The following is a 20,214-nucleotide window of genomic DNA, read 5'->3' on the forward strand; positions in this document are numbered from 1 at the left end:
GTAACAGCTCACAATGTTGGCAGCAGTAGATATCTACCTTGGTAGATCTGTAAACTGGGAAAGTGACAGAATTGGCTACCTCGCTGTATTACACTAAGATATCATAAGAAGAGGTAGATAAAAGGGACCTGCTTCCCTCCTCCTCCCGGCTCCCGTCGTCACCTAATCGAAGGGGATAGCATGGCAGGTTACCTAAGATAGCAATATCGCAGTAGCCTATGGAAACTCGCATGCCAGGTACCGAATACCCAACGCACTAAGCCGGAGTCCCGCGCCCAGCCCATCCGAGCACTAATCTGAAGAGATGCCCATGTGGGATCATGTACCTATACCACGCACCTCGAGTTGCGCATTTGATAAGATGCCAAGGTACCTGACGTTGGGCTGCGTGCCTTTAGTCACGGGCAGCATCGATGCCCGCCGACATACGGATACATACGACCTCTCCCTTCGATCGGCCTGGCCTGGTCCTCTGAGCTGCCCGGGTACGGCATGCCCTGTGCCGCTGGGCCAGGCCAATTTTAGTGTTTCCGGGGTTCCCCTACGACGAGGCTAACCCATTCCAGGCGGTGCCAACATTCGGCGTGGGACAGAGATTTTTAATGGTTGACAATCCCTATCGCGTCCGGACGGCCTTCGACGGAGCAAGTGAGGGCGGTTGCCCGTCCAGCAGTCGATGTCATTCCCTTCTTCTCACGTAGGTAGGTACATAGGCAGGTTCCTAGCCGCACACCTAACTCGATTGCAGTTTCCGACTTAATTCAGTCGTCTCTTCCGCCCCCTCCCTCCCCCTCCCTCCCTTCTTCTACCCGCCCCCAGACGCCCACTCAGGGAGGAGTAGCGCAGACAAGATGACAACAACCAGAGATGCCTCAGTTATGGTTGGCCGCGAGTATCTCGAGACTATTTTGCAACGGTAAGTCCAAGGAGAGCCGGGGCCCCACCCGGAACGTACCTATTTACGGATCTACTCTAGTAGCAATGCTGACCGGGCTCCCTCTCCCTCTCAACCCTACAGAGCAAACATTGTACGTTCCAAGTCAGCATATACACCGCGAAGTCCCAGTGATCTGACCTAGCCGCCTAGGTTCATGATAGCCGATGCCGGAACGACCTGCACTCGAGCCAAGCAGACTCGGTCGTGTGCCTCCCCAGGGACGAGTACGAGGAGCTTCTTCTTGCCAAGGCCCAATACGGTAGGTAAATCACGATCCAATCGCACTGATTCGGTCCGTTTAAGGCAAACACTGATCGGCATCTTCCCAGAAAATATCACACGCAATCTCTTGGGTGCAGGCGTAACTGCGGATTCCATCGAGGCAAGTATTCCGCTGATAGTATCTCCCTTAGTCATCTGGGCGCCTTTTCTAACTGCAAGAGCGTTTCTTGTAACGGACTTGTAGGCTCTAAGCCAAGGTGGTCCTCTTCCCCTGCAAACTAGCAACGCCCCAAAGCCTCCCTCTTGTAATAAGGAGGAGCCCAACAAGGGAAGCGCAGGGCCGAGGCCAGTCCCACGTGCGCCCGTGAAAAGCCACGAGAGTCTCGAAGAACCCCCCGACGCCGATGTTAGGAAGCGCTTCGCCCAGCCGGATAAGCGCCCGGACTGGGTCGACCCGGATCCGGATGGCCCAGACAACTCGCCCTCTTATTCGGCGGATACCACTCTAGTGCCCGAGCCGAATATCGACGGCGAGAAACGACCGCCTTATGTTCGTGTATGCCAAAGAACGATTCTGCTGTGGGGCTTGCCTGAGAAAACCACTTACTGGGATGTGACGACTATCATCTCTGGTGGCGTGCTGGTGGATATATTTCTACGGGCCACCGAACGGTTGGCTTATGTATCCTTCCTTCACGAGGAAGATGCTGTCCGATTCTACGAGCACACGTTGGTGCATAACATCTATATCAAGGGCAAGAGAGTGGGTTGCCTTGATTTCCACTTTCTCTTTAGCCATCTGATCGAATGCTAGGTTTTGACTCGATGGGCAGATCGCCAGTTTCAGCTCAACACACACGTAGTCGGCAAGGTTCGGATCGGCGCAACCCGCAACCTGGTAATCCATAATTGCAATGCCGGTATCACCGAGAATACTATCCGGGACGACCTGGAGCACATCCACAACTTGGCTGTTATCAGGGTTGACTTCATGGGCCGCAGATGCCACATCAAGACCAACTCGGTATACAACGCCTCGTTTGCCAAGATGTGTATGATCAGTCGAGCGTAAGCTTGGCCTCCTGACATCCTAGGGAAAGGGTATCTAATCGTGACGTTGCAGGAAATACAAAGGCTCCAAGGTCGAATGGGACGTAGACGAATGCGAGCGCCCCATCGACGTCGTCCCGCAGGCGCAGCCCAAGCAGCCCAAGCAGCCGAAAGCCAAGCCAGCCCCGAAGGCAGCAGTTGCCATGCCTAACCGTTTTGCGACTCTCCGCCTTGACGATGATGACAACATCGACAGCGCCGAGGAAGCCGACGATGAGCCCGGTACCCCTTCAGGGTCTCTAGGCGTAGTTAGCGTCAGTTCGTAATCCTCTACGCGTGGGTTGACGCCAGTCTCGGTCTCGTTTCGTCGGTAACGCTTCCACCCGTGCGTCTACCCTGGGCGAAGTTGCGGGTTCGTAATCCAATGATTCATCGAGACTGGTATGCCGGTGTGATCGATACCTCGACGGGAATGGGAAAGCCGATCCCCCATCAAGAGAATGAGAATCTGGAGAAGGGAGACTTATCTGACAATATTGCGATGCGTCCACGGGGGATTTGTTCATCGCCAACAGTAGCAATATACCCAGACATGTACCTGTGCTTTTACAGACTGTACCGTAGCTAGCTACCTATCTAGTTATTGCGGACGACGCGGCGTTAGTTACCGAGCTAATATGGCGTGCTGTGTGTGGTGAAGGAAGTCCTACGTAAGATGCTCCAGATCAGGGTCGTACATAGATACCCAGGTAATACAGGTTTAGAGCTAGGACAACCTTCACCTCAGTCATGGACCATCTCGGAGCTGACAAGCTCGCCCCTGCATCCCCACCTTTGGCCCGAAACCGCGGTACTGGGTCTCGCTTACGGCTTTTAAACCCCATATGTATGTACCTATGTACATAGGATAAGAAAAAGAGAACTATTTTTAGGTCCAACACATGGTTGAAGTGTGGGTTTAAGGTTGCTGGCCACAAGACATATCGACCCTTTTCGTGTGTAGACACTAGGGCCTGGCTTAGGCTAGAGCCAAACCGAGGAGGGTTTTCAAGAATATCTGCAGTGTACTCATATGTATGTCTTGTTGCAGCCGATAATTCTTTCCACCATTCATATGGAGGATCGAGGTTGCAACAAACTGGAGGGGTAGCGCACTACATAGATCCATGCCTTGATACGTCGATTCTCCTGCCTATAATCTTATGGGTAGATCCCTTATTAGGTGCTTGAGATACGACAAGAAAAAAAAATGAAATTCTGACGGGCAGGGTTAAATTATAACAAATACCCTACGCATTGACGCGGATGACAAGAGTCTACAGACGCCGGAACGGAGAGACCAGTAGGCCAGCGTTCGTCAAGGTACTATTTCCTAGCCCCTCCTAACTCGGGGTATGCGACATGCACTCCGTCGATCTCGCCACTGCATATTGGGTAGCCATCCTTTCTGGGTCTTTTATGTCTGCTGTTTATATAGATATCAGGTACCTGGGCGTAGATATCAAACCCTTTGCTCCTGCATTGCCTGTATTACCTGAGTACTAAAGGGGGTAAGGCAGCTTAGGGATCTTGACCAGTGCCTATAGCACCTCTCTAGCTGAGGTCCTAATCGGCGGTGAGAATATCGATATCCATATTGATTCTGCTGTAAAGGATGTACCTAAGGTACGTGGGTACGTAGGTAGGTACATCTCCCAATGTAGCATAGGGAACGTACCCGAGTACTTGGCATAAAGCCCAAGCCACATGGTGCAGATATGCGATGTTAGGTCTGCACGCACCATCAGCCACTGGCCGACGCCTCGCAGCGGCCCGGCAAGGCTCCTGGCCCCCACGTCGGCAGATCCCAGGTCGCACGTTGACCGATTTGGCCAGTGCTTCCATGCCCAACCAACGCGAACCCGTCAAACAAATACACGCACGCATCCATGCCTCCTACCTACCTACCTACCTATGCTTGGCCTTCTAGCCTTTCCATCCGTCTCGTCATCTCCCTTATCTACCTGCCTACCTGGTGAAGCCGTCGTCCGGCCTTCTAGAAAAAGACACCAGGTCCGCTCTCTCAACTCCTCTCGGTCCTGTGGTCCTCATCGCCCAAGCCTCAGTCACACGTAGGTACCCATGTCCGGCGGCAAATCGCCTCAGCCGTACCTACAAAGCTTATGAAGTATCGCACCCCCCTTGCCCTCTGCCACAAGTCGTTTCAAGCTGGGAGAGCTTGTCGCCAAACCCCGCCCTGACAAAGCTGCGTCGTGTGGTCCCGCCATCGGCCGGTCTGCCAGCTCGACCACAATACCCCTCCCCTCCTTCTCCCCTCCCGCTCCCATCCCTGCCTGAAATCATCCGTCGTTGTCATGCGAATAAGCCTAGTCCAACATGGCGCAAGGAAACATGACATTACAAGACTGTACGTGAAATGCCTCAGCCGTTCTCCCGTACGAGAGCCTGCCAGCACGGCAGGCTGCCTCAATTGACAGAGAGCTAACAACCTGGTTCCCCCCTCTCTTCTCTGTTCTCTTAGGGCTGGACGACCTCTGCGTTAGATTCATCATCAATCTCCCCCGAGAAGATCTGTCCTCCGTCGCCCGCATCTGCTTCCAAATTGAAGAGGCACAATGGTTCTACGAAGATTTTATCCGGCCGCTAGACCCGAGCCTGCCATCCATGGGCTTGCGGACTTTCAGCCTCAAGATGTTTCAGCACTGCCCGCTACTCGCCTCCTTCTCCGCCGAAAGCCATATCCGTGCCTTCGAGGAGTTCATTGCCTACAAGCAGAGAGTCCCGGTCCGGGGTGCCATCATGCTCAACGACGCCATGGATGCCGTCGTTCTCGTTCGCGGTTACAAGAAGGGCTCGCGCTGGAGTTTCCCGCGGGGCAAGATCAACAAGGACGAAGATGACCTGGACTGTGCCGTTCGTGAGGTTTACGAAGAGACTGGCTATGATCTTCGGGAGGCGGGCCTAATCGATAGGAACGAACCGCTCGCTCCCCTCCAGGTCACCATGCGAGACCAGCACATACAGCTCTTCGTGTTTCGCGGCATACCCGAGGACACCGTCTTCAAGACGAGGACCAGGAAGGAGATTGGCGACATCAAGTGGTACGGGGTTTCGGAGCTTCCAGCCTACCGCAAGAAGGGCGCCGGGAAGAACAATGGTGCCGACGGTCTTTCTAATGATAAGTTCCATCTGGTTGCGCCCTTTATGGTTCAGCTGCGGCAGTGGGTCTTGAAGCAGAGAAGGCTGGACTCTCAAAAGGCCAACGAGTCAAGCAGCCACCATCGCCCACAGGCGTTGTACGAGGACACCTTGACGGACGACAACGCATTTCATGAGCCAGCTCAAACGTCGCCCGCTCGGGAATCAAACTCGGATTTCATCGACAGCGCGACGAAGGAGCTGCAGCGGCTGCTCAAGGTCAGGCCGCCGACGCAGGGCTTGCAGATTCCTTCCGCGACGACCAACCTCCACGCTGGCCAGGCGCTCCTGTCTCTCTTGCAGCCTCGGGTGGCAGGCGATGAGCAGGCACCTAGCCAGTCTCGCGGAGTTCCTCGCGCGCCGTCTGAACACACGTTCGCGGAAGCTTCTCAACCACCCCCTTCTCACCATCAGCACACTCCGCAGCGGGTGTCCGTTTCTGGTTATGGGCTTACGCCGTCATCCTCGCTCGGGGCGAACCCAGGCGTAGGTTACCAGCAACCCCGAGCCCGGCCACATGTGGATATCCCCACGGAGGTTCCTCACCCATCCATGTACTCGGAGCAAACCCACCAGTTCCGCAGCCAACCCCCAGTGCAGCTCGTACATCCACAACCGCTACCACCCCAAGTTCAGAAAGCAATGCTTCTTCATGGCATGGCCTCGACCCCTCAGGCTGCGGAGCCTACTACGAACCGACCGTGGCCGACCGGGTTGCCTCAAGGAAATCCACACATCAACCAAGGCACCCAATTCCTCCATGGCACGCAGAATCCCCCCTCGGAGAAGAAACCCTCTTCGCTGCTGTCTGAACATTCGGCGAGCCTGCTTAACGCCCTTAAAAGCAGCGCAATTCAGTCCAACTCGGGCCAGCAACCTAAGCCGATATCTTCACAGCAAGGCGCATACATCCCAGTCGACCACCAAAGCCATCCACAGCCTATCCCGCCACCGAAAAATGGGTATACTGGCCAGTATAGCCACTCCTCGACCTTGGCTTCGAGTTTCAATTCGATGACAACGAATCACGCCCAACCGGGTTCGACGAGCTCTGATTTACGGCCCCTGCACCCGACCGACAAACACCGCGCGGGTTTACTTGATATGTTTAAGACCACCGACTCCTCGCAGAGTGCGCTCGACGAAGACGGCGCAGCTCGTCGTTCCTCCCAACCTGACGAGGCCGAGAGGAAGCGGCAGTGGGCCGACCAATCCCCTTCGGCCGCCAACACGCTAAGATCAGCCGCGTACGAGAACGGTCGCCTGGTACAGATGAATCCGGAGACCAACTTACCATTCCGAGCACTTGGCATTTTATCTCGTCCTCGGGGAAACCAGTCGCCAGGCGACGTCGGACAGCAGCTTCCTGACGCCTCTCGATATTCGGCGGTTGGATCACAGGGCAGCCGCAAGTCATCGTTCACGAAGGCGTCGCCGCGGCCTCATCAACACTCACAGCCGAAGCCGCAGCCGCAGCCGATGGCGCCGACATCACGCAGCGATTACCAAAGTTCGACGCAGTCCTATCCCTACGGCCCTCCCCAAGGAGCTGGGCCGAACTCGCTCGGGATGTATTCGAACCCCCCTCCTACGTCGGCACTGCCGGTCCCTAGCGGTGTCCAGTTCCAGAAAGACTCGACGGCCGAGCAGAAGAATACACTCCTATCGCTATTCGGAAAACCTAGGCCTGGTCCGGAGCAGGACAAGGGTAAAGAACCAGCAACAAGCGATCAGTTCGGGCCCGGCGGCGTTCCGCGGTCCCGGCTGGGCTCGGTTACCTCTAGCGAAGGGAAATCGGCGCTGCGCGGGGGCGGGTCGAGGCGGGAGAGCCAGACAGCTCTGTCGTCAGCAGATAGAAATTTCTTGTTGAACTTCTTGGAGAACGCGTCCGGCAACGCTAGGCGTTGACGGAGATGTCGGCGCAACCGGACGGGAGAGGTTGGTCCCATGGTGTCGGGGCAAATACTACGCAGTATAGGGGGGAGATGATTGGGGGAGGGTGATGGACACAAGTTCGCTAAACAGTTGGGGCAGTTGGGTTAGGGAGGAGTTGTCTACGATCGATGGTATACCCCTTGTATCTTAAACCAGGAAGCTATAGCGCGTGCTAACATGGGCTTTGATTTTCTGGGACATTGTTATAGGCACGTGCCCGAAGTCAATACGGGTTACAGCCGGTACGTAGTATATAAGACCTGTAGTGGGAGCAGTATAGTATAGTATAGTATAGTATAGGGCGAGGCGCCTAACGACCTGCCTATAGGTGCTAGCGTGCGCGCGCGGTAAGTTGTTACAATTGTTGGCCAACGTGGACATTGGTTGGGAATTAGGGGGCATGGGAACGAATATCTACCATTATGCGTATGTCGTTAGGCAGTATAGGCGTCTAGAGGAGGTACTTGATCTCATGTACCTGTACATAGACTATGTACATACCTGCCTGGGACGGTGCTCACCTCCACTTGGTACCCCGCCAACAAGGAAGGTCCTCTCCCAAATGCAACTTCCAGGTAGGAATGTACTCATAGCCTCAACCTCTTCCAGACCAGAGAAGTCCCCGTCTTTACTCTACGACACGCCTGCGGCCCTGTGCCTATTCCCAATTCCCCTGCCTACCAACTTCATCATTTCCTATCTTAACCCCAAGAGTAGACAGCGGCGTCATATCGTCGAGAACAAGCTGCAACCACCGCGATAGCAACAACGCCAGGCTACGACGGAACCGCGCAAGCAATCCATCATGGCGCGACTGACGCAAGCGCCCATCACGCCCAGCCGGAACGTGTCCAACTCAGATTCCCTCGAGGACCTCGACCGCCTGCTCGCCCGCTTGCAGAGCAACATACTGCACGCCGACGCCGAGCGAGAGAAGCGGCTGCGTACGAGCGAGTACGAGCGCAGCAGAGTCAACGTCGTACGTCATCTACATTCATCCCGCGCCCTACTCCTTCTCCTGCCCTCTCTACCTCATGCTACCTCCACGCTTTCTCCCCTACCTCCCGGCCTGCCCCAAGAGAAGATAAAGCTACTAACCGGCGAGGGGCGCCGCGCCTCCGACAACAGAACCTCGAGTACGCACAGACACTCCTAGCGAAGCTAGAGCGGGACGCGGCGGGCGTCAAGGCGCACGCGCGGCGACAAGAGCTTCAGGCCGACCTGGGCCGGAAGCGCGAGGCGCTCGAGCAAGTGGCCGAGCGGCTGCGCGAGATCGAGGACATTAGCGTGTACAGCGACGAGGACAGCTCTGAGGGCGAGGACGTACTCGGCGGCATCGACACTCCGAGTGAGAGCGTAAAGTCAGTCCCGTCCGGCGCCGCCGCCGCTGCAGATTGGGGGGAGGCAGAGGGCGACGACGACGAAGGAGACGACGAAGAGGAGGCGGGCGAGGAAGTATACGAGTCGGCCGCCCTCCCCGAACTTCGACAACCAGATCCGCCCAATCTCCCGGCTCTCAGCACTGCTACCTCGACAACACAGCAGCCGCAACCGACGACGTCGACGTCAGCTACCTCCGCGCCAGCGCCGGCCGCAACCGAAACCGCAACAACGACAACCCAAACCCTGCGCGCCCGCGGTCCCGCCTCCCAGCCGCAGCACGCCACCGCGCTCCCCGACACGGCCGAGACGACCGCGCTCCGCGCGCGGCTCTTCGGCGACCGGAACACCGCGGACGCGTCCGCAGCGACGACGACGGCGACGGCGGAGGCCATCCTCGACCGCCACCGCGCGGAGCAGGAGGACCTGACGTCGTCGATGGTGGCGATGGCGCGGTCGCTCAAGGCGTCGACGCACCGGTTCTCGTCGGCGCTGCTCGAGGACGCGGACGCGCTGGCCGCCGCCGGCCGCGGGCTCGACGCCGGCGGGCGCGGGCTCGACACGGTCGCGGGCCGCGTCGGCGTGCTGCGCCGCGCCACCGAGGGCAAGGGCTGGTGGGGCCGCGTCCTGCTGTACGTCTGGATCGCCGGCCTCGCCCTCTTCGCCGTCCTCCTGGTCTTCGTGTTCCCGAAGCTGAGGTTCTGAGCGGATGGGGAGGAGAGAGAGGGAGAAGGACCGCACGGCAGGTGCTTCCCTTCGAGAGCCCCTCGGCCCGGGGGGGGGGGCTCCGGGGCGCTGGCCGTAGCTTACGGTCTGCCTGCGGCTCCGGCCCGAGAGAGAGAGGGGGGGAGAGAAACGGATGTCCTGAGTGGCGTGAGACGGCCCGAGTCCGGGCCTGGAGGCAACGACGGCACGATAGCTCCACATCAGCGCGCGCTTTAGGCGTGGGATAGTATAGTTCCCTTGAGCGATGTGAGGGAGTAGAACGGATAGAGAAAAGAAAAAGAAGGGAGGCAAGACCCCGGGGGGTGAGGTAACGGCGGCTACTATTGTCCTTTTTTTTTTTTTGTCTGCGAGGCGTTCCGTGTCGAGATAGCCGGCTGCTATGTATGAATATTAAAAGTCTTTACCAAACCTGAGCGAGAAAGAGAGAGTGAGAGAGAGAATACCCCCCGTTGCCCGCCGGAAACGGGCGTTTAGAGATCCGTCAACTCGAGCCAGCGAGCGTCTACATCTGCACCCGGTTGTCAACGTGGGTAATTCAAACATGCACAAGGCCCCAATACGCGCTCACGGCCTCAGTCACGAGTTCGGTAAATCTGGCGGGTATCATTAAAATCACGTTTACGTAGTCCTGGGAACGCCCCTCGCCATACACACATAAGCCCCATTTCGTGTTTCTTTCTTTCCTTCCCTCCTTCTTCCCTGCCCCCCCCCCTCTCCCCCGGCCCTCCCGCTCCTCCGGCGTATCAGAACAGGGTGCTCTTCTTACTCTGGATCTTCCTGATCCTGTCGCTGTCGGCGCTGCCGACCCTCCTGCGGCCGTGCTGCTGCTGCGGCGGTGGGGGCCCGGCCATGGGGCCGAGGCCGTGGAACCAGGTGCCGAAGCCGCCGCGGCCGTGCGGCTGCGGCCCCGCGCTGACGGGCCGCGCGGGCGGCACGGGGACCTGGAGCTGGGGCGCGAACGGCTGGCCCGGCGCCGCCGGGGACCGGGGCGGCAGCCTGGGCGCCGGGCCGAAGCTCTGGCCCGCCAGCCCGAACTCGCGCCGCAGCCGCTCCGTCTCCCGCGCCACCTCGGCGTCGCGGCGCCGCTGCTGCTCCCGCGCCTCCGCCTCGAGCATCCGGCGGGTGCGCGCCTCCTCCTCGCGCTCCCGCGCCTCGCGCTCGCGCTCTTCTTGCTGCACCAGCGCTTGCAGGCGCTTCGTCTCGGCGTCCAGCCCCGCGTCTCTCGGCGGCGTGGTGGGGGAGGCGACCCCCCCCGGAGGCGCGATGCCCAGCGCGCCGGTCATGACGTGGGCCGGCGAGGCCGAGGGGGCCGCGGCCGGGCGCGAGTTCCGGCGCCGGTTCGCGGCGCCGCCGCCGCCGCCGCCGCCGATGTTGAAGGAGTCCCGGCTGGGCGACAGGTAGATCTCCCGGATCACCTCGGCGCTGAGCAGCAGCACGATCTCCAGGCCTTTCCGGTCTTCCACGTCTACCCTCTGCAGATTCGGCTCGTAGATCGTCAGCCCGGGCTCCCGGCCGTGCTTGTAGAACGCGATCGTGATGTCCGGGTCCTTGCTCTTCTTGCCGCCCACCGACGTGCCGGTCATGTAGCACGTCATGTCTCTGGAGAACTTGCTGTCCCTCTTCCACTTGAACAGCACCTTGGGGGTGAGGCTGCTCGCGACCGGGTCGTTCTGCTGGCGATCGAGCTGCGAGGCAGAAGGCCTGCGAAAACTCTGCTGGGGTATCTCGAACTCCCACGACTCCTTTCCGGTCCAGGTGCTCTTCTCTCCCCTCATGGCGACCTGCTGTTCGGGATTGTAGAGCTGTATGGTGAAGCCGTCCGGTATCAGAGGCACAGGAGGCGGGGGGGCAGCGTTCGGCTGCCTGGCCTCGGCTGCGGAGAGAGCAGGCCGCTGAAATTCGGGCTCTATCAAAACCTCGGCAAAGATGACATCCTGGATGGCCGCGTCGCCTAAGGCCACCGCATACTTACCCCTGGACTCGGGCAGGGCTGGATTTATCTTCCGGATAGAGTACTCTGGCGCAGGCTCGGAGCCGTTTTGGGAGAAATAAAGGATGCTCAGGAGTGGATTGTTAGACGACTGTCTAAAAGTGAAGGCAGGTAGGTTCTCGTCCAACATGTTGATGGTTGCTTTCACGTCTTCGTGCGCAGCCAAGTCGTGCTTCGTTTGCCTAGCGCAGCCTGTTGCCGAAACGGGTGGTTCAGAAGAAGGCAATTCGGTTCGGCGGAAGGGGTTGGGATGAACAAAGCATAGGACAGGTAAAATGTATCGAGACGGAAGAAAGGCGATTAAATGCGCCGGGATTTGCTGCGCAGCCGACTTCACATACGTACGCTGTGGGTAAAGGCAGGGGACGAGGGTGACGACAGCACCGAACTAAGCGCGGGACTGCACAGCGGGCGACGTTGGCGAGGAGGATCCAGCAGTGAGGCTGAGCGAGTCGCGAAAAAGAACTACAATCGAGGGCACGCCAAGAGCCGCCAGACTCGTAAGGACCGTACATACATACGCAGCTAGGTACGTAAGGCGGACGATGACAAGAAGGCTGGCTGGATCGTCGACGGGTACTATTTTCATCCCCGTCAGCAACGCGTAGCTAATATGGATCGCAAAGTATACATGGGTAGTAGGTATAGGGATAGATAAGTATGTATGAGGGTGCGCGGGCAGGTAGAAGTTGAGACGAAAAAAAATATATATATGCGAATTAGCACATAAATGTAAACCGGCAGAGGAGAAACGAAGGTGGAAGAGGTCTCATTGTCATCATGTGCCTGTTTGTCTCTTCGCCCCGTCCATCTCATCGTCGCTCCACGCCCACAACGCCCACAGCCCACAGCCCACAGCTTGAAGGGGGGGGGGGCGCAAGGACTTCGGAGTGGGAACGCCCGGGGTACGCCACGAGGCTCACCTATGTACCAATATGTACCCACATATACCCACATGTACCTACCTGCCTAGGCAGGTACACCTGCCCACTCAAGATAGGTGCCTTCTAGTTCTTATGTGCACGTGGTAAGGTATCTATGTGGGCAGGGTACCTAAGGTACGAGGTGCCTACCTGAGGGTACTCCCATCGTCTTTTTACATGCCTCATTTGCAGCTCAGGGCTATGAGTCCGCCTATAGGCTTTAATTGCAGGCGCTCGCCTTAGGTACCTGCACGGGCACCTACCTCCTACAGGTAGAGGTACCTAGGTAAGCACCTAAGGTTAGGTACCTTCTAACCTCCTAACCTAACATAGAAGATGTGATATATAAGGGCGTGAGATATCCCCTATTTACATATGCGATCTTACCTATTATGAGGCACCGAGAACGGCGAGCTTAGTATATACCTTAGGTAGGCTGGTAGGTAGATACGAATCCCACCTGATTACTTGCTATGCTGGCTGGAGAGAGACCGAGTCGGCTCGGCTTAGGTAGTTTCACCACCCGGTTACGTAAATCATGGCCTCGCCGAACCAGAGCTTCATCATCAACGCGCGTTCCCACCCCCCTTTTCCAGATTCCACAGCCAGACAAGCATATATGGATGCATACCTGCCTTTCTATCTGTACGGTAAAGAACCACCTCGATTCGTCCTAATGCACGTGCGTGTAGACCCTGTGGATCCAAGTACGCCTAGCATCCAGAAATGAGGGAGAAAGTCCCGTCACGGTATTAATATCATCTGCCCCCTATCTCTAGCTCCGCCGCTTTCCCTCTATATCCTCCAGCCCCAGTATATGAAAAGGGAAAAGAAAAATACATGGTATATCGAATGTCAGAGAACGGAATTCCGACCGGTACACCTGGGCAAGGCACGGCGTTCCGCTCGAGGATACGACTGCAGCGTACGTAGGTAGATAGGTAAGGTTATATAGTATATGTACACATACAACGCATATGTAACAGAGATTGGCTGGCGTGAGGATGAGCCGCGACGGGCGTGCTCCTCCCAAGGTAAACTGTCGCACCGCTGCGCATCACGACTCCACGTCCGAGCCTGGCTAGCTTAAAAGAAAAAAGACTCCCTCGTGGGGATGGAAAAGTAAGCGTAGGGCTAAAAGCGAATTCTCCTGTGGGAAAGTTTATGTCTTTTTTTCTGTCTTGTAATATTACGTGGCATGGTAGCCCTCTTTTGTCACCGGTACATGGTGGATCGGGTCATGCTCAACTCGCCCGGGATCGCCGGCATGACCGGCACCTCACCACGCTCCCGCGCTCGAGAGCGCGCCCTCTTTGCTCGTCCCGCCTGCTGATTTACCCAGCTTCCTATAGAGCGAAATCGGGCTGGACGATCCTCGCTCGTCGTCGTGTAGATCGTTTCCCTCCTGCTCTCCCTCCTACTCTGTCTCCGGTCCCCGTCCCGACTCACCCAGGAATCTCTAGGAGCCGGCTTCTCCGGACCATCTGCGCCGCCCGCACTATCTGCCAGCGGAACGGGTGCGGGCATGGGCATGGACATGCTTAGATTCTGGGGTACGATAATATCGCCATCGCCAAACCCGGAAGAGATCGACGATATTTCGCTGGTTCGGTTCGACCGTCTCGCCGGGAGATACGCTTCCGGCGGCTGTTGAGCAACATCAGATTGGTTGTAGTAAGGGTCGGGCGCCTGAGATCTCATCGTTAAGTTGGCATTGGCATTGCCTGCTTCGTAGTGATCGGCGATACCGAGGTGTACCGGGTTGACATTTAGTGGTTGCGGGAGTGTCCCCGCCTCGGAATTCCGGGCGATTGGGCGAGCGACGCCACCCGGGGCGTAGTAGGCCGGCATGGTGCCGTACTCGCCCTTCTCATATATAGGAGGCGCCTCGTTGGCCCCGCGCACCGGGGTACCGTTCCAGGTGCCCTCCACCGGCCCCTTCCGCTTCCAGGGGAATTTATCGATGAACCCCATGCCACTAGGACCGCCGAAGCTCTGGCCTCTGGATCTCTTGAAAACCCTGTAGATGATCCAAGAAATGAAGCAGAATAGGATGAAGGCGCCTAGATCACATTAGTCACCTGTTTTGATTGCGAATCGAGGTCCCATCTACCTATTGACCCGACGGCAATGAGAACATGTTCCGCTGTGGGATCTAGCTGCCGTCCGGGCAGGTCCCTGTCACCTTCCACCCGCCATTTAACCCAAATGCCGTCATTGTCATCGTCGTCCATACTAAATTCGCTGCTGGGGGTTTGGCCTATTGCCGAGGTGGTCGCTGTCTGTAGCTGAGAAGATGCCGGCGTCGAAGTCGATAAAACCTCCGTATTGATAGACGGCAGTATGGTGGTATCTGGCCCAGCCCCCTCTCTCAACACGGTCGAGGGTAGAAGGATGAGACCTGGATTGACCGGATCGACAGGGGCCTGTGAGTCGATTAGTCCAAAATACCTCCACACTATATCAGTATATGAGCATACCAGCAAGGCCGGGGGGGTTGGGGAGGGAGATGGCCGTCGTAATGATGGACTATTTATGCTCTCCGGCCCATTAGTAGCTTGACTCGGAGGTAGCGCCGTCAAAGTAAGGATAGATCTAGAAGAGCTCGTCGATGTCGGTATTATGATTCGGTCGGGAATGTATTCATCGATCTCGCTATCGTCAAAGCCGTCCGACCCATCGAAGCTGTCCGCGTCGCTTTCGCTATCCCGATCTCCGACGAGTCCAAGCCTATCGTCCGGACCGTCATCGTCGATTTGCCGCCTGACAAAATTGGCATCACCCCGTTTCTTGTGTAAGCTCCTGACGCGGAAAGAATCGCCGCTATCATCGCTTTGTTCCGAATTCTCGCGCGACGCTAATGTTGACCGTCGATCCATTTGTGGTGATCTCGTCCATGATCGGGTATTCGGGGACCGTCGCCTCTCGTATGATGGCGGCATATTATCACTCGCGAACTGTCCTGGCGCACTAGAATGCTCTGCATTTAAGCACCAACTTCGATTTCCACTATGACATGACCGGCAGGTGGGAAGGCGCGCGAACGAATGACTGGTGATATTATTTTGAACCGTTCGAGATACGTTCAATGGGGGAGAATAGATAACAAGAGATCGAAGGAAACGAAAACAGAACAAAATTCCCAAGCCAGGGGGAGTTGAAAAATCGAATGACAATAAGGCCTGCCTTAGTGAGTAGAGAGAGCGAAGGGGGGGAGAGGAGGAAAAGAGAGCGGGAGAGAGAGGGAAGAAGAGCCTACGAGGTTGAGGGTACTGAGCAACGGGAACAGAAAGAAATTCGAGAAGGCGTCTCAAATTCGGCAAGGTCTGCCCGCCTGGTGAGGTCCGAGAGACCTTAGCCCCAGTACAAGGCGTCTCAAGGACGGAATGGGTGGCCCTCTTTCGACGACCCCCATCGACCCTTGCTCGAACACGGTTCTTCAACGCGTGCCCAGTTGCAGAGTTAGCAGAGGTATGTGTACATGCATATGTACCTACATATATACGCACCTACTGCGTCTAGAGGCAGGCATTGCAGACGAGGCCGCAGACCAGTTCATTCTCCCTGGGTCCCCACAATGCCAGCAGAACGGCGAGAGCGGGGAGGGCATCGCGGTTTTCGACTTGCCGTCACATTGCAAGTGAATGCCATTGTCGGCCCCTACCTATCTCGATTGAGCTTAGCGAGGCACAAGGACGGTCTTGGAGGTATGATCTACAAGACGAAGCCATTCAGACGAGCAGGAGGGTACGAGAGTATCGGCCGCGCGTAGAAGCCCCTAAGACCCGGGACGGGGCACCAAGCTACTGTACTCATAGACGAATAGCCACGCGCGAACGTCAACCTATACAAATTTACGAGTCGCTTCTTGTTTGAGCCTCGACATGCCGGTGGCAAGAAAGGCGGCTATAGAGGGTGTCGGAGGACAGCGACGCGTATCCTTTGACGACGGCAATCGAATGAAGCCCAGGTGCGCGAGAGCAGTCAGGACGCAGGCATACCCGTAGGGGTTAGGGGTGTAGAAGAAAAGGGAGACGATAGCGAGCAGGCCACGGGCTTGGTTGGTATTGTGACGAAGACGACCAGGGCGTCCCGTCTCAGACAGGGGCGGCTTGCGGGGACCGCCAGGTTTCAAGCCAGGGGTTTCGACCAGCGGCGCCCAACTTGATACCGGATCGGCGTCTTGCCTCGCATCTCGCACGGGCTCTGCCTACATATGAGTATTCCACACCACCATGCAATCAGGTATCGGCTGCTTTCGCGGTCGGCAACGCGGCAGTCTAGCGTCCTTTGAGCCGCCCACGACGAGCTGGCGCCCTCTAACGGCTAGACGGGGATACCTTCAAGCTAGCAGGGTTACGGTGCAATTACATCCAGGGCACAATTTGGAGACGGTAAAGAGGGACGACGGGGTGCGTATATGTAGGGTGTGTGCGTGTGTGCGTGTGTGTGTGTGTTGTATGTGTGTATGTGTGTATGTGTGTGTGTGTGCGTGTGCGTGTGCGTGTGTACGCGAGAGAGTGTGTGTGAGGAGGAGGGGGTGGGTGTGTGTGGGAGGTGTACGTTAGGGGGAAAAGGAAAAGGAGAAGCCCAGTCTCCCTCATACCACCTGGTAGGGCCAAGCTATCTCGATAGCAGCCCACCAACTCATACATGCACACGAGCTCAGGGGCAGTAAACTCTAGGCGACTACTCGTACGCTGCCCTAGCCCGGGGGTGTAATTAGCAGAGGGCGTTGGAGGGCCAAGGCACGCTAAACAGCTCGGCGTCAAGGTGAGCAAAGCCGTCGTAAGCTCCGGGCCGACGGCAGGAAGACGAATGCAGATTCGCGTCTGGCCGTTATAACAGCTGTCGTATAGCCTGCCGCCGATCTCCGCTCGCTGGTCCGGACGGCCGTCGATTGCTTGCATGCCCGCTTGCATGCCTGCAAGCATGTGTCGGTCGATGGGGAGAGATTGGCGGCCCTGAACGGCCCGGGGCAGGTTTGACACCCGCCATGTCGGCGGCAGCGGTAGAAGAGCAGCAAGACGTCACCTCCCCTCCCCAACAGTGGGAACTCGAAGTTAAGATGGGCAGCACAGCCAATTGGCGTCGGGCTGTCGTCGCCGTCGAAATCCAGAACGTCGAAAGGGGGGGCACGACCCGCATGAGTCGCCTTAGAAGAAGGAGCGGGATAAGCAGTGGGATACGGGGAGTGGGACTCCTTCCTCTCCTGGAGGCCTGAGTACCACGTACTGGGCGTCATGCTGACATCGCACCCGGCCTTTCCCCGGGCCACCACTCAGGGGAACCGCGAGAGACGGCCTCGGCGGGACAGACAATATGCACCTACCTCTCTCTACATACCTACCTACCTCCTATCCGCGGTGCCTGAGACATGTACCTGTAGGCTATCGGGAGCCGAAGCAGGTTGGAAGTAGCCGGTAATAGCTTATGTAGTACGTAGGTACCTACATCCTCGTGTCCTCTCTTCCCCCCTCCCTCCCTCTCTCTCTCTCTCTCTTCCTCCCCCCGAAGAAAACGGCAACGTTGCCGAGAATCCAACCTCGCCCGTCAACCCCAGGTCGCGTCGCCTCTCCGCAGCACCGCCGCCCAACTTGCCCGACTATCTGAGGGAGACGAGCTCTTAGGCCAATCTCCTCTTCTCCAGCCGGCCCAGTCTCCCCGAGCCAGCTACCCGCATACATACTACTACCTCACGTACTGGGGAATGTAGGAATGGTAGCGTCTGCAAGTAGTACTGGATCTCCTCGCGCCGACTATCGAAAACGAACGCTACTCCTCGTCCTCTCCGCCCCAGACTCGGGAGATTTCGCCCAATCGGATCGTCGTCGTCATGGCTATCATCGTCTCCCCCATGACCGAGGCCGACATTCCAGGCGCCGTATCCGCAATACAGTAAGTGTGCGCGTGTGCCTCTCGTGCTGTATTCCTGCCTCGCAGTCCCCTCGCAATCGATGCGGCCGGATTCTCGATACGGTTTGTTACACATGCATACCTACCTATGAGTACATATATGTCGTGGCCGGGAGACGACGGCCGAGTCTGTACCTCCGCGCCGTCTCCGTCAGCCCTCTTCTGCCACTCCAGCTAACCGGGAATCCCTACTCGTAAGACAGGCCTTTGCCGACGACCCTTACAACAACTGGGTCTTCGACAAGTCCACGGTACGTAGCCATATTCTGCTCTTCTGCAAGATTTTGCGCGTTGTTGCGATTTGCCTGTAATCTCACGTCTGCGCCGATGCCAAGGACCGTTTCAAGGGCCCGGAGAATGAAGAGATGCAGCAGGTCCATAAGAACTTCGTATGTTTTAATATTCGGCATACCACCCAGCCAACCAACCCGTAACCGTGACACACACGCGAGCGCCCCCCTCCCTATAATAATGGCCATCGTCGGCTGATTGGTTCGTCTCTGCGGCCTCGGCTCGAGCTGGACGGCGGCGGTCTCTGTGTAACACGACATACCTACTAACCACACTACTTGCCAGTTCAATGCCCAGCGTAACGCGGTATCCCTCGCCATCCGATGCCGATGGGGCATACGCAACGGCATCTACCATGTTGCTAAGGAGCAGGGTAGCGACGAGGTGCTCGGCGTTGCGTGTTGGTTGAAACCTCACAGGGCAGGCCAGCCGCAGGACTGGAACGATTGGCTAGAAAGCTGGCGTCTGTGGATCAACCAGGTCGGAATGAACCTCTACTATGGCCGGGGCGGCCTCAACGTCAAGGTGAGTCGGTCTTCGGCCAACCACGAAGGCATAGGAGAGAGAAACAAGCCTTTTATTGCCGACTTGGCTACACGCTACGGTTACCCCAATACCACCACGGCTGGTAGGGGAGTCATGATGCTGAGATGGGGGAAACCCCTTCCCGCCTCGCCCCCTTTACACATGGCTCGTTTCACCCCTTGTATCAGCTGTGCGACGCGGAGCCAAGGCTCGGGTGCCCGACATCTTCAATCTCAAGGCTTAGATGCTCCCGGAAAAGAGGCCGCTAACCCACATTCCCCCCGTCTAGCGTTACTACATATGGAAAGACGCCCAAGCCAAGGTGCAGTCTGCTGTCTGGACTGACCCGAGGGGCTACTATTTCTTGAATATCATGGTAGTTCGGCCCAAGGCGCAGGGCAAGGGGATCGCGCGGCTCATGATGAAGGCCGTGACCGACCGAGCTGACGCCGAGGCGATGAACTGCTACCTCGAATCCAGCCGGGACAAGCCCAACATGCAGATATACGGCCGTCTCGGCTTCCGGTTCGCACAAAAGCTCGAGTGCGACGATAACGGAACGGCCATCACGCTTTATACCATGGTCAGGGAGCCCAATGCGGGCCCGCAGACAAATTAATCCCACACACATACACACACACAGAGAGAGAGAGAGAGATAGACATATATATGCGTGTGTGCATATATTACACGCAATATATACACGCGTGCGTACGTACACACACTCATGCCCTTTGAACCTGGACTGTCGATTGGTGGGCTGGGCCAGATTATAGCTGGTGTGAGACCTGTCCCGGTCTTGTCGGCACGTGTAAAATACCTATAATGAGGGGAGAGCTGCGCCGATCGTTTCAACCTCGGCCGTGCGTTTTAAGGCAAATGGAGCCCCGGTTCTCGATCTCTGTAGACACAATGCTCTCGTCCTCGCTCAGGCAATATACCCGTCGACGTACCTCAATCCGACCCCCCAGTCCAGCCCGGAATGCACTGTTCACGCGTTGCGTTGTCTACTCTCTTATCTCAACGATACGACCGGCGTGGCGGCGTCTGGCTGACCGTGATGGCACGTAACCACCAAGCTCGATCTTGGATGAGATATTTATCTAGCTGTTCCCATCTAC

The 20,214-nt window shown here is 57.2% G+C and overlaps 6 protein-coding genes across 6 annotated transcripts; 4 read left to right on the forward strand and 2 right to left on the reverse strand.

The window, feature by feature from the left end:
* The first annotated feature begins 731 nt into the window (after window positions 1-731).
* On the forward strand, window positions 732-2,730 carry GGS23DRAFT_55538 (uncharacterized protein). Its single transcript, XM_051515596.1, has 7 exons — window positions 732-916; window positions 1,019-1,028; window positions 1,088-1,196; window positions 1,267-1,319; window positions 1,404-1,922; window positions 1,974-2,227; window positions 2,283-2,730. The coding sequence occupies exons 1-7, from the start codon at window positions 852-854 to the stop codon at window positions 2,533-2,535; spliced, it is 1,263 nt and encodes a 420-aa protein (XP_051371866.1). The 5' UTR covers window positions 732-851; the 3' UTR covers window positions 2,536-2,730.
* A 1,433-nt stretch (window positions 2,731-4,163) lies between these two features.
* On the forward strand, window positions 4,164-7,882 carry GGS23DRAFT_568515 (uncharacterized protein). The gene is made up of 2 exons (XM_051516404.1): window positions 4,164-4,616; window positions 4,731-7,882. Exons 1-2 carry the CDS (start codon window positions 4,586-4,588, stop codon window positions 7,313-7,315), a joined length of 2,616 nt encoding a protein of 871 aa, XP_051371867.1. The 5' UTR covers window positions 4,164-4,585; the 3' UTR covers window positions 7,316-7,882.
* A 265-nt stretch (window positions 7,883-8,147) lies between these two features.
* GGS23DRAFT_596928 (uncharacterized protein) lies at window positions 8,148-9,427 on the forward strand (the record flags this gene model as incomplete). Its single annotated transcript, XM_051518543.1, has 2 exons — window positions 8,148-8,321; window positions 8,471-9,427. The coding sequence occupies 2 exons, from the start codon at window positions 8,148-8,150 to the stop codon at window positions 9,425-9,427; spliced, it is 1,131 nt and encodes a 376-aa protein (XP_051371868.1).
* Window positions 9,428-10,191: 764 nt separating this feature from the next.
* GGS23DRAFT_596929 (uncharacterized protein) lies at window positions 10,192-11,568 on the reverse strand (the record flags this gene model as incomplete). The annotated part of the gene is made up of 1 exon (XM_051518544.1): window positions 10,192-11,568. The coding sequence occupies one exon, from the start codon at window positions 11,566-11,568 to the stop codon at window positions 10,192-10,194; it is 1,377 nt and encodes a 458-aa protein (XP_051371869.1).
* Window positions 11,569-13,088: 1,520 nt separating this feature from the next.
* On the reverse strand, window positions 13,089-15,448 carry GGS23DRAFT_56052 (uncharacterized protein). The gene is made up of 3 exons (XM_051515894.1): window positions 14,842-15,448; window positions 14,475-14,787; window positions 13,089-14,424 (listed from the first exon to the last, which is right to left on the reverse strand). Exons 1-3 carry the CDS (start codon window positions 15,301-15,303, stop codon window positions 13,577-13,579), a joined length of 1,623 nt encoding a protein of 540 aa, XP_051371870.1. The 5' UTR covers window positions 15,304-15,448; the 3' UTR covers window positions 13,089-13,576.
* Window positions 15,449-17,726: 2,278 nt separating this feature from the next.
* Window positions 17,727-19,815, forward strand: GGS23DRAFT_56108 (acyl-CoA N-acyltransferase). Its single transcript, XM_051515920.1, has 4 exons — window positions 17,727-18,259; window positions 18,477-18,528; window positions 18,854-19,093; window positions 19,383-19,815. Exons 1-4 carry the CDS (start codon window positions 18,198-18,200, stop codon window positions 19,710-19,712), a joined length of 684 nt encoding a protein of 227 aa, XP_051371871.1. The 5' UTR covers window positions 17,727-18,197; the 3' UTR covers window positions 19,713-19,815.
* The last annotated feature ends 399 nt before the right edge of the window (window positions 19,816-20,214 follow it).

The sequence above is a fragment of the Durotheca rogersii genome, assembly GCF_024521655.1.
Source record: "Durotheca rogersii strain YMJ 92031201 chromosome Unknown GGS23scaffold_10, whole genome shotgun sequence".
Classification (NCBI taxonomy): domain Eukaryota; kingdom Fungi; phylum Ascomycota; class Sordariomycetes; order Xylariales; family Xylariaceae; genus Durotheca; species Durotheca rogersii.

Bases quoted from the DNA above. Each gene is read 5' to 3' on its own strand.
- GGS23DRAFT_55538 (XM_051515596.1), top strand. From the start codon at position 852: ATGACAACAACCAGAGATGCCTCAGTTATGGTTGGCCGCGAGTATCTC. The intron at 1,320-1,403 runs GCAAGTATTCCG...ACGGACTTGTAG, and splicing joins TAACTGCGGATTCCATCGAG to GCTCTAAGCCAAGGTGGTCC. The intron at 1,923-1,973 runs GTGGGTTGCCTT...ATCGAATGCTAG, and splicing joins TCTATATCAAGGGCAAGAGA to GTTTTGACTCGATGGGCAGA.
- GGS23DRAFT_568515 (XM_051516404.1), top strand. From the start codon at position 4,586: ATGGCGCAAGGAAACATGACATTACAAGACT. The intron at 4,617-4,730 runs GTACGTGAAATG...CTGTTCTCTTAG, and splicing joins AAACATGACATTACAAGACT to GGCTGGACGACCTCTGCGTT.
- GGS23DRAFT_56052 (XM_051515894.1), bottom strand. From the start codon at position 15,303: ATGCCGCCATCATACGAGAGGCGACGGTCCCCGAATACCCGATCATGG. The intron at 14,788-14,841 runs GTATGCTCATAT...ATCGACTCACAG, and splicing joins CAACCCCCCCGGCCTTGCTG to GCCCCTGTCGATCCGGTCAA. The intron at 14,425-14,474 runs GTAGATGGGACC...AATGTGATCTAG, and splicing joins CATTGCCGTCGGGTCAATAG to GCGCCTTCATCCTATTCTGC.
- GGS23DRAFT_56108 (XM_051515920.1), top strand. From the start codon at position 18,198: ATGGCTATCATCGTCTCCCCCATGACCGAGGCCGACATTCCAGGCGCC. The intron at 18,260-18,476 runs GTAAGTGTGCGC...CCTACTCGTAAG, and splicing joins GGCGCCGTATCCGCAATACA to ACAGGCCTTTGCCGACGACC. The intron at 18,529-18,853 runs GTACGTAGCCAT...ACTACTTGCCAG, and splicing joins GGGTCTTCGACAAGTCCACG to TTCAATGCCCAGCGTAACGC.